This window comes from Giraffa tippelskirchi, chromosome 2 (assembly GCF_054371585.1).
Source record: "Giraffa tippelskirchi isolate mGirTip1 chromosome 2, T2T-mGirTip1v1.2.pri, whole genome shotgun sequence".
Classification (NCBI taxonomy): domain Eukaryota; kingdom Metazoa; phylum Chordata; class Mammalia; order Artiodactyla; family Giraffidae; genus Giraffa; species Giraffa tippelskirchi.
The window spans coordinates 40,309,252-40,323,276 of NC_137276.1; the positions used below are offsets into that span (position 1 = coordinate 40,309,252).

Here is a 14,025-nt window from a genome sequence, read left to right on the forward strand (position 1 = left end):
TCCTTGGTTGTTTACTTTGAATATCCAAAGATCCGGTACTTTATATAATTTTTTTAATATACTTTGAGGATAAGATGTGGGGGTACAACCTCCTTAGTAGTTGATGGAATTATCTTCTATAAATGTAGGTTCTTCTCAGTGAATACATTTATAGAGGCCATTCTTTTAACTAGCTTACAAGACCAGATCAGTATTGGAGTTGTTTACATGAAAGTAGGCCATTATTGGGGCTACCCTGTTGGCTCAGATGGTAAAGAATCTGCCTGCAATGCAGGAAACCCAGGTTCAATCCCTGGGTCTGGAAGATACCCTGGAGGAGAAATGGCAACCCACTCCAGTATTCTTGCCTGGAAAATTCCATGGACAGAGGAGCCTGGAGGTCCACAATCCATGGGCTACAGAGAGAAGTGACTGAGCACAGACACACAGGCCATTATTATTTCAACCTGTGCTGATCTGAACTGTACCTTTGAGCTGTTTATGGAAAGAATGCTTATGCAATAAATCAAGGTTTTTCTTTACCTCCCATAAATGTGTATAATATGTTTTATGGTATATAAGAACTTTCACAAATGTTATTTAGTAAAATAAGTGCAGAGCAGGTTTGAGTTTCTGAAACAAGCCAACCACATGGAAGAACTTTACCAAATAAAGTCTGTATTACTGAAGCCAGCAATTACAAATACATGTTATGACATTTAAAAAGCTGTGCCCATTTGTGGCTTATGTATTTGAAGGTAATAAAATTGTATTATTTTTTAAAAAACATTCTGTAATTTAGATTTCTAATTAAAACTGGTCTTCCCTACAGTTAATCCAAATTAGTAAATCTATGGAAACAGTAATAGCTTGGCAGGGAGGGGTGAGTACGTCAGTAACAAAAGATAAGGCATTGAAAAACCATTTAATAGAAGACTCACCTGTAAAAGATTTGTTTCTCAGTTTGTCAAGACTTCTTTGCATTATCACTCTTTCCTAACTCCATAAAAAAAAGTATTTATTTTGTCTGGGTTTTCTTTATCAAATTAAAATGTCCAAACTCTATAGACAGTGGCCCATTTATTTTAGTAATAATTTCAATAAAATTAAAATATAAGCAAAAACAATTAAAATAGGCACCTTTGGAGTGAATTGCTTATATACGTCACTTTAATCATTGGTGAGTATGTATAACGAATGGCCCAATAATAGTTAATATTGACCAAAGAATTAAATGCATGCCATGGGGAAGGAAACATTAGTGATTTACTCTTTCATTAATCTATAGTTGATTCTTGATGGTTTATGCATTATTGGTAATGGGAATATGCATATATAATAGAAACCTGTATCATTCAAAACCTCAAAGACAGAAGCTGCACTATGTTCCATCAAACATAAAAACAATTGATTGTTCTTGTGCTCACCTGATTTCCTGATTACCTGACTATTAGGAAAGTATGTTGAAGATCTATACTAGACCTAAAAGGTAATAGGAAGAAGATGAGGAAAAAACAAAAGTGAACTTACTGTTCTCAAATCACTAAGATGTGTTTCTTCTTGCAAGAAAGATGAGTTGGAAAGGAATCTTGTAGGCTTGATATAAATGCTGATCCGTGTAAGCCCACAACGATCCGAACAAATGAGTGATTCACGTGTGCCTTCCACCAGCCCTGTACAGTCTGGCCTCCTCCCTCAACACCACTTCTGTCTTTATCTACTCACACATTCCCTGCTCTACTTTGTCCAGGAGCCAGCAAGTAAAGATCTGGAGAGAAAGAGGAAGTGGTAACAAAGGCACGTTTGAGTTGGCTATTATACCAGTTTTGTTTAGAGTGAGTTCAGGAACAAAAATTTGCATGAAGCCTTCGAGACAGGACTTCCCTGGTGGCTCAGAGGTTAAAGCGTCTGCCTCCAACGCGGGAGACCCGGGTTCAATCCTTGGGTCGGGAAGATCCCCTGGAGAAGGAAATGGCAACCCACTCCAGTATTGTCTGGAGAATCCCATGGACGGAGGAGCCTGGTAGGCTACAGTCCATGGGGTCGCAAAGAGTCGGACACGACTGAGCGACTTCACTTTCACTTTTACTTCGAGACAGAAGAGATGAAGGGACTCTAGGAGGGAAAAAACCCCAAATCTCCAGGCCTGTGTCAAGGCCACTGAAAGTCGGGGTGGAAACAGCTAACCTTTCTGCCTACACCAGCAGCAACTGCTGAGGGGAACGGAGCAGTGGGTGCTGTGGAAAAGTATAGCTACTTCTGACCCTGCTGGAACTGCTTAAGCTCACTAGAGGCACTTTGAAGAAAAAGGAACAAACTAAGGAAAACTAAAAGGTCACCAGATCCCGCTGCATTGAAATCCCAGGGTGAGGTCCCTGAGGAACTGCAGTGTTGGCTGAGATCCTGTGCCTTCACGTCAAGAGCACAGTTTAAAAATGACACAAACAGAGGTAAACAGCCTCTTAATTATGGTCTGAAAAAGAGCTGCTGTTTCTCTCCAATTACACCAATTCACAGGGGCTTCAACCAACACATACCAACCAATCCTTGAAAAGATAGGCAGGAATGACAGCCTTTATCTTGGAAATTTATTAAAATAAGAATAAGCATCAGTTGTACATAGAAATAGTCATTTGCACTAAGTACTACTCAAGCAGAAGAGCAGTTTTAAATATATTAAAAACTCACAAAATATATTGATTAAGGCACTACGTCTTGTCTCATGTTTTCAATAAATATGCTGTTTTTAAAAAGGCTGTAGGACCTCTGATTACATGAATATAGGCACTATAATACTATTAAAGACAGTCATACTTTGCTGTGGCCATTGTGGTTTATTTCTCCAAAGAAGTTTCATTAGCTTGGATTAGCATTTTCTTAAAAAAAAATATGAAAAAAAAAAATCAGTTTTCTCTTTCCAGAGTCTCTTCCAGAGAGACCTATATACAAAAGGTATTATTTCTTTATATATTCGTAAGCAACAAGGAATTATGCATAAGGGGCCAGATTGCCTCCCAGAAGAGTAAAGCCATCAGAGGTTGGATGTCTCTGAACAGCATGCTGAGTCTTTAGAAAAGTTTTTTTTTTTCAATTGCAATAAAATCAGCTGGGTTTTAAAAAACTCTGGACCTTTCATCATCCAAGAAGACTTCTTGGTTAAGTGCCCTCTTGTAAGGAGTTTTGTTGAGCAGTTGACAGGAACCAGACCCAGCTCCTGTGTTGTACAGTGTAGACGGTATCAGCCTGAGTCAGGAGAGCTGGATGCTCCTTCAGTGCCACCAGCGCTTCCAAAATGCCAATTTGGCACTTTAGTTACAGCGCTCTCATCAAGCCTGTGCTTGTGCATCATCTTAGTCTGGTCACCTGTAAGATGAAAAGGTTGGACTTTTCCTGTGTTTTTATCCGGTTCCAGCAGCTCAGTAGTCTGATGGGTTTGAATCGTGTCTGGTCACAGCCAGTGCCACTGTAGTCGATAGGCGCAGCATCTCCATAGAACACAATGACCACAGCAAAGAGGAGAAAAATTAAGTCTCCACAACATTGCCAGATTGTTTGAGGCCTGAGTGCAAGTCTTTTCATCAAAGCCCTGTATGCTATTTAATTAAAAGTCACCATTTAATTAAAAGTCACCATTTAACTGGTGTTCTGTTATTCACAGAAAAAAGACTTCTCTTATTAGACAATGTAATTTTCATGGCAGAACTAGGTTGCATATCTCTGAGATTAACTTCACATTTTCACTCACTGGGTTTCTCAAGTCAGGTCATACATAAGCACAGAAGAGACTGAGCATTAAGGCTGGATTCGGGCATGAGGGAAACAAAAGAAAATCTTGACATGAGCAACCCCTCATTTAGGGTGAGATTTTCTTTTTTTTTTTCTTTGATAGTTATATAGAAAGCTGCCCATCTGATTTCTTCTACTGGTATATGAGAGTGCAAATTGGCAAGACTTCAGCTGGAAAATATGCTTTACTTTTTGGCAAGTAAAGGAGACACATGGTCAAAGCTTTAAGAAATCTAGGAGCTACTGCTCAGATGCAGTAGAAAAGTAATTTCATTCTGAAATGATGACAGTATTTCTTTTACCTGCTAAAGTTTGGTCTTCAGTTTTACTATATATACTGTATATATACACACACATACACATATGTGTGTGTGGTATATATACATATATATATATATATATATATATAAACTGTAAATAAAATCAATCATTGAGAAGCAATTGAAAAGTATCTAATCACAAAAATAGAAAAAGAAATCAAAGAGCAATTCAAAAAGAAACTGGCTCTGAAGGGCATTTAGTTGTTCTTCTCCAGGGACCCATAATAATCTGTCAGGATTTTCCATGCTTTGGGGGCCATGAAGCCATCTGGGGGATTTTCACCTTCCCGGGCCAGCTTCCTCATACGAGTTCCTGAGATGAAGTCAAACTCGTTGTGCCTGTCACAGGGTAGCAACAAAGAACTCAGCATAGGTAAATAACATCTACCTCAAAGACCCCAGGAGGATGTTATGGGTTCTGAGACTACATTTTTTTCTTTCTGTAAAATGCTGCATCTTTCTAAGTCAAGCAGTTCAGTAAATCTTCAGTAAAGGAACTTGCAGAAGACCCAGAAATGGTAGCAGCTCTGCAGTCAGTCTCACTATACCTCTCAGTTCATGGGGCATGTCATCTATAGCTCTGACTACTTGGTGAGCTCTGAGCATGCTTGAGCGCTCTATTAACACATGAAATCTTTTTGCATGTATACAACTCTTTCATGTAATGTGCCAGGCACTCAAAGCATGCCCAAGGAATATGTGTTGGAAAGGAAATACTTAAGGGCCGTCTACCACAAATGGGGCTGTGCTACAACTTTGGGGGACACACAATGTGCAAGACCAGGTCTTAGCTTACAAGGGACTGTCACTCCAGCTAGGAGCTTTCCCAAAATTTTCTCTCATCATTCCAGTCGTACAAATGTTGATTAAAGAATTTTCCTCAGAAAACCTACCTTTCTGCATCATAGAAGTCCATGCCTTTCTTGGCTTTGTTGTAGGCAGCCACTCGGAATGGAATGATTTCCACAGAGGTGAGGCCAGGGGCCATACCCAAGACCTTGCCCCCATGAGTGGGTTCATACAGGTCTTTCTTGGTCTCAGGATGGGGCATTCCTGCAGGGTCCCGGCCCACAATGTAGAAATTGGCCCCTGCAACCATCCGGGCCCTGCAGTGCCACTGGACCTAGGAAATATCACATCAAGAACATGCTGATCATCACTGGCCAATCCTTTGGGCCCAGGTTTATGGAGACATCCCTTTATTCTGTTTCAAAAGTAATTCAGCAATGTGGGTCAACTAATAATTGCAAGAAAGTCAGTGAGGTGTCCAAGACTGCTCTTATCTGTATTGTCCTACTGGGAAGAATATAGGAGTTTTGGGGAAAGGAAATGGCAACCCACTCCAGTATTCTTGCCTAGAGAATTCCATTGAATTGCCTAGAGCCTGACAGACTACATACAGTCCATGGGGTCAAAAAGGGTCAGGCATGACTGAGCAATCAACATAGGAGCTTTAAAGATAAGAACCTTCCCTCTTAGAACCTGGGGTTATATTTCGTAATCTCTCCAGACTAACAGACGATGAACACTCAGATCTTAGTGTTCCACAGAACTATGTGAATTTTACTTTTCAGTTCCTCCCTATTCAAAATAAATCACAGTTTAAGGGAAATTCCAAATTCCAATCTCTTACCATGGAATTCCATGTAACTGCCAGTAATGAGCTAGTTAACATTCATATGCAGACATTGGTTCCATTTCAACACAGCACTGGGATTTCAAAACTAGTTGCTCTCTTTCAAGCTCAGATAGAGAGGACAGGGAAGAGAGCTAGGGGCATGGAAATTTGACCTGGTTGAAGATAATTCATAAAATTCACCTTGGAGCATTCCAAAGTGTTATGACCTTTTCAATTCATCATTCTTACCGCAAACTTGTTCATATCCACTACAGTGGTGGTGCTGTGCAACAAAGAAAGTCTGTTTGACAGGCCCAGTGTGTTATGATGAAAGGGAGACATTAAGCTTTTAAAGATACCCTCTCCCTTCTAATGTAGCTCACTGAGCATGGTGAATCACTTAAGAGTAAATGGTAACTTCTGAAATATTAGGCTAGATACATCTTGCCCTATAACCCAGGTAAGCTGTATTGTCCACCTTGTTCACATACCAACTTTCAGAGTCTCAAAGGCAGTATATGATAGGTTTGATTTGGTGTTGCTAGTATTTTCACAAGTGAAAAGTGTTGGTGGCTCAGTTGTGTCCGACTCTTTGCAACCCCATGGACTGTAGCCTGCCAGGCTCCTCTGTCCATGGAATTCTCCAGGCAAGAATACTGTAGTGGATTGCCATTCCCTTCTCCAGGGGATCTTCCTGACCCAGGAACATAGGTCTCCTTGCAGGCGGACTCTGAGCCACCAGAGAAGCCCCATAAATACTATATGGAAACAATCAGGTCAGATAAAGAAAAGAGACCAAAAGATGTCAGAATCTTCTCATAAAGAAGAATCCCAGAAGCGCTCTTACTTTTCTAAGTGAGACTTGACCCTGCACTTGTGAGTCCCAGAGCCCAGCTCAGGGAACTGCTCACCTCTGTGGGGCCAGCATATAACATGGGAGATGGGAAGATGGCAACAATGGTTGACTTAGGATCAAGAACCTCTTCTTCGAGCACAGCTGCATGTTGTTTCATCCGCCAGTCCAGGGGCACATCGTCATCCTTGGTCCAGCCACCCAGTGGGTGGAGCAGCAGGACCGGCTGCTTGTAGCCTCTCGCCAGCAGCTGGCGGCGGGTGTCCTGCATCAATAGAGCATGGCCATTGTGGACAGGATTGCGCAACTGGAATGCAAACACTGCATCTGGGAAATGAAAGCAGAACGCCAAGATCAAAGACATGCAATGCCTTCAAGAACAGAAAAAGACACAGCTGTGTTTATTGTTCAGTGCACTTGTTATATCCACTTGCTTTTTCTTCTTTTTTTTAATTTAAGTTTAAAAAGAATTTTTACAATGTTGTGTTGGTTTCTGCCATACAACAATAAAATCAGTCATAATTATACATACGTCCCCTACCCTCCCCCGCCAATCCCTCCAGGCCCATCACAGAGTGCCAGACTGGGCTCCCTGTTCTACACAGCAACTTCTCACCAGATATCCATCTTACACCTGATCGTATATATACGTGATGCTACCTTCTCCATTCATCCCACTTTCTCCTTCCTCTACTGTGTCCACAAGTTCGTTCTCTACATCCACTCCATCCATTCCTTTCCTGCAAATAGGTTCATTGATACCATTTTTCTAGATTCCATATATATGCATTAATATACTATATTTGTTTTTCTGACTTCACTCTGTATAGCAGGCTCTAGGTTCGTTCACCTCACTAGAACTGACTGAAACCCTGGAGAGGATGTGGGGAAAAGGGAACCCTGCTACACTGTTGGTGGGAATGTAAACTGATACAGCCATTATGGAGAATGGTATGGAGATTCCTTAAAAAACTAGGAATAAATCTACCATATATGACCCAGCAACTCCACTGCAACTCCACTGCTTGGCATACACCCTGAGAAAAATCATAATTGAAAAAGACACATGTACCCCAATTTTCATAGCAGCACTGTTTACAATAGCCAGGACATGGAAGCAACCTAGATGTCCACTGACTGATAAATGGATAAAGAAGATGTGGTACCTATATACAATGGAATATTACTCAGCCATAAAAAAGAATGAATTTGAGTATATCCACTTGCTTTCAAGAACCAGCTGGAGAACTACCTGGATCTTCAGGGGTGTTACTCCAAAGGTACCAGCCAGTACCAGACTTTTTAGACAGGGATAGGACACAGGAAGCCCTAAACGGAGAGCCTGACTCAGAAACGAACACATTAGTTGCCAAGACCTTTCTTACAAACCACAGCTCAGGCAGGGGCTGGTATGATCTGTCTCCTTGTGTCCTGCTCCAGCCTCATTTCCCTATGGTGTGAATATTGATGAGGAATAGTTTTCTGGAATCTGAAAAATCTTAACAACTTAAAGATATAAAAACACTTGTCCTTCACTTTATGGAAATCTTCAAAACTACTCCACTTAGTGATGAAGTCCTGGGAGGCTTAATTTTTCTTTTTTGTTTATGAAATGGATTAATGTACATCCATTATAGAAAACTTAGGAAATACAGAAAAGCCCAAAATAGAACATAAAAATCATCCATCATCCTATCATTACTTTTTCTCTCTTTTTCAAAATATGTAAAGTGAAAATCTTCCCTTCCCCTCGGCCCCACTTCATCCCTAGAGGTAGCTGCTGTCATCGGCAGGTTGGTTCACATGTTGCCAGACATTTCCACTTCTACACACAGAAGTAGGTTTGGATTTTAAAAGCAATTATCCCATTTTACTTTGTTTTCCAAGATTATTCTATACATACTGTTCTGAAATTTGCTTTTTCACTTAACAAATATACTTTGGGTATCTTTCTGTGTCAGTGTATATTTTTTTTAATAGCTGCATACTATTACAGTAGTTCAACTTTATAAGCTTTCCATATCTTTATGATTGGAAGCTTTAAGCTTTATGATTTCCATATCAATAGACATATCAATAGACGATGAAGGTTTTCAACATTTCAAACCTGTAAACATGCTGTTTCCTGATATCCTTAATTCTGTAAGCAGAGGATGGTTAGGAGTATTAACAAATGCAGGAGAGTCAGCCTACATACCAGCATCCATTTCTTTACACTTTTGTTTGAGCTCCAGAGGTGTCAGGCGGTATTGGTCCAACCCATCATTCCACTGTATTCTTCCCAGCACCTGAAGGTCACCACCAACCAGCCAATCCCCACTTTCCATCACCATCTAGAAAGAATTTATTAAAATTCTTAGTGATCCATATTGTTTTCTATTTTATCTAAGAAAGTTTCTTCTTCTGAACCAATCTTGGGCTACTTGAACAAACTGCTTTCAGTTCTTCAACATTTCTAGCACTGCTGCTGCTGCTGCTGCTAAGTTGCTTCAGTAGTGTCTGACTCTGTGTGACCCCATAGACGGCAGCCCACCAGGGTCCGCCGTCCCTGGGATTCTCCAGGCAAGAACACTGGAGTGGGTTGCCATTTCCTTCTCCAATGCATGAAAGTGAAAAGTGAAAGTGAAGTCGCTCAGTCGTGTCTGACTCTCAGCAATCCCATGGACTGCAGCCTACCAGGCTCCTCCGTCCATGGGATTTTCCAGGGAAGAGTACTGGAGTGGGTTGCCATTGCCTTCTCACAGTATATGTCAAACTTTTTGATTTCTCAAATCCTTTATACTCTTAAAAATTATTGAGGATAAACAAGAGCTTTTTTTTTTTTTAATACTGATTATATCTATCATTATTTTCTGTTTTAGTGATTAAAAGTGATAACACTTAGGACTTGCCTGGTAGCCCAGTGGTAAAGAATCCACCTACCAGTGCAGGAGACATGGGTTCCATCCTTGATCCGGGAAGATCCCACATGCCCTGGAGCAACTAAGCCCGTGCGTGCACCTGTGCTCTGGAGCAAACAAGCCGCAACTATTGATCCCTAGAGCCTGTTCTCCACAACAAGAGAAGCCACTGCAATGAGAAGCCTGGCACTGCAACTAGAGAGTAGCCCCCACTTGCTGCAACTAGAGAAAAGCCTGCACACAGCAATGAAGACCGAGCATAGCCAAAAATAAAATTATTTTTAAACAAACTGAGAACCCTTAAAAATATTTATTGACCTAAAACTAACAATAGTAAAGTCATTAAATATTAACGTAAACATTTTATTTTTTGGTGAAAAATAATATTTTCCAAAAATATAAGTGAAAAGTAGCACTGTTTTACGTGTTTGCAAATCTCTTTATTATCTGACTTAATAGAAGGCAGTTGGATTCTCATATCTACTTTTTCACTTATTCTATGGTAATATTTTGACTGAAACAGGTAAAGAAAATTCAACTTCAGGTAGGTAGTTGGGAAAGGGAAGAGTACTTGAATAGCCTTTTCCTATCATTGTGGATATTCTTTGTTGATATAAAAAATTAAAGAACCAAATTTAAAAATCAGCAAAGAACTTGAACAGACATTTCTCCCAAATATGATGTACAGATGGCCAACAGGGATATGAAAAAGATGTCCAACATCATTAGTTATTGGAGAAATGCAACCTCACACCTATTAGGGTGGCTACTATCACAAACAGAAAATAACAAGGGTGGGCAAAGATGTGGAGAACTCCCTCATGTACTGTTAGTGAGATTATAAAATGGTGCATCAGTATGGAGTTTCTTCAAAAAATTAAAAATGCAGCTACACATGATCTGATAATCCCATTTCTGGATATATATAAAAAAGAATTAAAAGCAATGTCTCATGGAGATTTGCATATCCATATTCATAGTAGCGCTATTCCCAATAGCTAAAAGGTGGATGCAACCCAGATCTCTCTTGAACGATGAACCAATGATGAACATGAATGTCATGCATACGATGGAATATTATTCAGCCTTCACAACAAAGGAAATCCTGTCACGGGCTACAACATGGATGAAACTTGAAAACATTAAGCTAAGTGAAAAAGCAATTCACAAAAGGATAAATACTGTATTTTTCCACTTACATGAGGTATCTAAAGTATTCAAATTCATAGAAAATAGAATGGTTGATACCAGGGGCTGAGGAGAAGAAGGAAGACTTGTTATTTAATAGGTACAGAATATCAGATTTTCAAGATGAAAAAAGTTTTGGAGATCTGTTTCACAAGGTGAATTGCTTAACACTACTGAATTGTTTAGTCTCTATATGTTATATCTGACTCTTGCGACCCCATGGCCTGTATGTAGCCCTCCAGGCTCCTCTGTCCATAGGATTTTCCAGGCAAGAACAGGAGTAGGTTGCCATTTCCACCAGGGAATCTTCCTGACCCAGATCGAATGTGAGTCCCCTGCATCTCCTGCGTTGGCAGGTGGATTCTTGACTAACGAGCCACCTGGGAAGCCCAAAATAGATAGATGGTAGATAAATAGCGTGGTGGCTGTGATGGCGCAGGAGCATGGCCAAGAGGAGCTGCCCCACGTCCAAGGTCAGGAGTGGCAGCAGAGGAGCTACTCCATGTCCAAGGTCAGGGGTGGTGGCCGAGAGAAGCTACCCCATGTCCAAGGTCAGGGGCAGCGGCCGAGAGGAGATACCCCACGTCCAAGGTCAGGGGAGGCGGCCGAGAGGAGCTACCCCATGTCCAAGGTAAGGAGCAGCAGCTGCGTTTTGCTGGAGCAGCCGTGAAGAGATACCCCACGTCCAAGTAAGATGGTAAGACGGTAGGCGCTGAAAGAGGGCATCAGAGGGCAGATAGACTGAAACCACAATCACAGACAACTAGCTAATCTGATGGAGAAGGCAATGGCACCTCACTCCAGTACTCTTGCCTGGAAAATCCCACGGACGGAGGAGCCTAGTAGGCTGCAGACCATGGGGTCACTAAGAGTCGGAAACGACTGAGTGACTTCACTTTCCCTTTTCACTTTCATACACTGGAAAAGGGAATGGCAACCCACTCCAGTATTCTTGCCTGAAGAATCCCAGGGACAGTGGAGCCTGGTGGGCTGCTGTCTATGGGGTCACATAGAGTCGGGCACGACTGAAGCGATTTAGCAGCAGCAGCAGCAGCAGCAGCTAATCTGATCACATAGACCACAGCCTTGTCTAACTCAATGAAACTAAGCCATACCATGTGGGGCTACTCAAGACGGCCAGGTCATGGTGGAGAGGTCTGACAGATTGTGGTCCCCTGGAGAAGGGCATGGCAAACCACTTCAGTATTCTTGTCTTGAGAGCCCCATGAACAGTATGAAAAGGCAAAAAGATAGGACACTGAAAGATGAACTCCCCAGGTCGGTAGGTGCCCAATATGCTACTGGAGATCAGTGGAGAAATAACTCCAGAAAGAATGAAGGGATGGAGCCAAAGCAAAAACAACACCCAGTTGTGGATTGGACTGGTGATAGAAGCTAGGTTCGATGCTGTAAAGAGCAATATTGCATAGGAGTCTGGAATGTTAGGTCCATGAATCAAGGTAAATTAGAAGTGGTCAAACAGGAGATGGCAAGAGTGAACGTCGACATTCTAGGAATCAGCAAACTAAGATGGACTGGAATGGGTGAATTTAATGCAGATGACCATTATATCTACTACTGTGGGCAGGAATCCCTTAGAAGAAATGGAGTAGCCATCATGGTCAACAAAGGAGTCCAAAATGCAGTACTTGGATGCAATCTCAAAAATGACAGAATGATCTCTGTTCATTTCCAAGGCAAACCATACAATATCACAGTAATCCAAGTCTATGCCCCGACCAGTAACACTGAAGAAGCTGAAGTTGAACAGTTCTATGAAGACCTACAAGACCTTCTAGAACTAACACCCAAAAAAGATGTCCTTTTCATTAGAGGGGACTGGAATGCAAAAGTAGGAAGTCAAGAAACACCTGGAGCAACAGGCAAATTTGGCCTTGGAGTACAGAATGAAGCAAGGCAAAGGCTAATAGAGTTCTGCCAAGAGAATGCACTGATCATAGCAAACACCCTCTTCCAACAACACAAGAGAAGACTCTATACATGGACATCACCAGATGGTCAACACCGAAATCAGATTGATTATATTCTTTGCAGCCAAAGATGGAGAAGCTCTGCAGAGTCAGCAAAAACAAGACCAGGAGCTGACTGTGGCTCAGATCATGAACTCCTTATTGCCAAATTCAGACTTAAATTGAAGAAAATGGGGAAAACCACTAGACCACTCAGGTATGAGCTAAATCAAATCCCTTATGACTATACAGTGGAGGTGAGAAATAGATTTAAGGGACTAGATCTGATAGACAGAGTGCCTGAAAAACTATGGACAGGACATTGTACAGGAGACAGAAATCAAGACCATCCCCAAGAAAAAGAAATGCAAAAAAGCAAAATGGCTGTCTGAGGAGGCCTTACAAATAGCTGTAAAAGGAAGAGAAGTGAAAAGCAAAGGATAAAAGGAAAGATATACCCATTTGACTGCAGAGTTCCAAAGAATAGCAAGGAGAAGGAAGAAAGCCTTCCTCAGTGATCAATGCAAAGAAATAGAGGAAAACAACAGAATGGGAAAGACTAGAGATCTCTTCAAGAAAATTAGAGATACCAAGGGAACATTTCATGCAAAGATGGGCTCAATAAAGGACAGAAATGGTATAGACTTAACAGAAGCAGAAGATATTAAGAAGAGGTGGCAAGAATACACAGAAGAACTGTACAGAAAAGATCTTCACAACCCAGATAATCACGATGATGTGATCACTCACACTCAGCTAGAGCCAGACATCCTGGAATGTGAAGTCAAGTGGGCTTTAGGAAGCATCACTACGAACAAAGCTAGTGGAGGTGATGGAATTCCAGTTGAGCTATTTCAAATCCTGAAAGATGATGCTGTGAAAGGGCTGCACTCAATATGTCAGCAAATTTGGAAACTCAGCAGTGGCAACAGGACTGGAAAAGGTCAGTTTTCATTCCGATCCCAAAGAAAGGCAATGCCAAAGAATGCTCAAACTACTGCACAAATGCTCAAACAACTGCACTCATCTCACATGCTAGTAAAGTAATGCTCAAAATTCTCCAAGCCAGGATTCAGCAATATGTGAACCGTGAGCTTCCAGATGTTCAAGCTGGTTTTAGAAAAGGCAGAGGAACCAGAGATCAAATTGCCAACATCCGATGGGTCATCGAAAAAGCAAGAGAGTTCCAGAAAAACATCTACTTCTGCTTTATTGACTATGCCAAAGCCTTTGACTATGTGGATCACAATAAACTGTGGAAAATTCTGAATGAGATGGGAATACCAGACCACCTGACCTGCCTCTTGAGAAACCTGTATGCAGGTCAGGAAGCAACTGTTAGAACTGGACATGGAACAACAGACTGGTTCCAAATAGGTAAAGGAGTACATCAAGGCTGTATATTGTCACC

The 14,025-nt window shown here is 41.3% G+C and overlaps 1 protein-coding gene across 4 annotated transcripts in view; it reads right to left on the reverse strand.

Annotated features, from left to right (window-relative positions):
• PAPSS2 (3'-phosphoadenosine 5'-phosphosulfate synthase 2) overlaps positions 1-14,025 on the reverse strand; it is an 83,799-nt gene that overhangs the window by 1,309 nt on the left and 68,465 nt on the right. Inside the window, exons 9-13 of one of the 4 annotated variants that reach the window (XR_014073106.1) lie at positions 8,754-8,889; positions 6,615-6,883; positions 4,979-5,208; positions 1,510-1,747; positions 921-979 (exon numbers count right to left, since the gene is read on the reverse strand). Coding sequence is in view for 2 of the 4 variants with exons in the window: in XM_081556883.1 (XP_081413009.1) it covers positions 4,283-4,424; positions 4,979-5,208; positions 6,615-6,883; positions 8,754-8,889 (777 nt within the window). In the remaining 2 variants the exon portion in view is untranslated. Of the gene's footprint in view, positions 1-577; positions 4,425-4,978; positions 5,209-6,614; positions 6,884-8,753; positions 8,890-14,025 lie in introns of those variants that run through there. The other 3 variants (XR_014073104.1, XM_081556883.1, XM_081556868.1) reach the window with 3 other exon arrangements.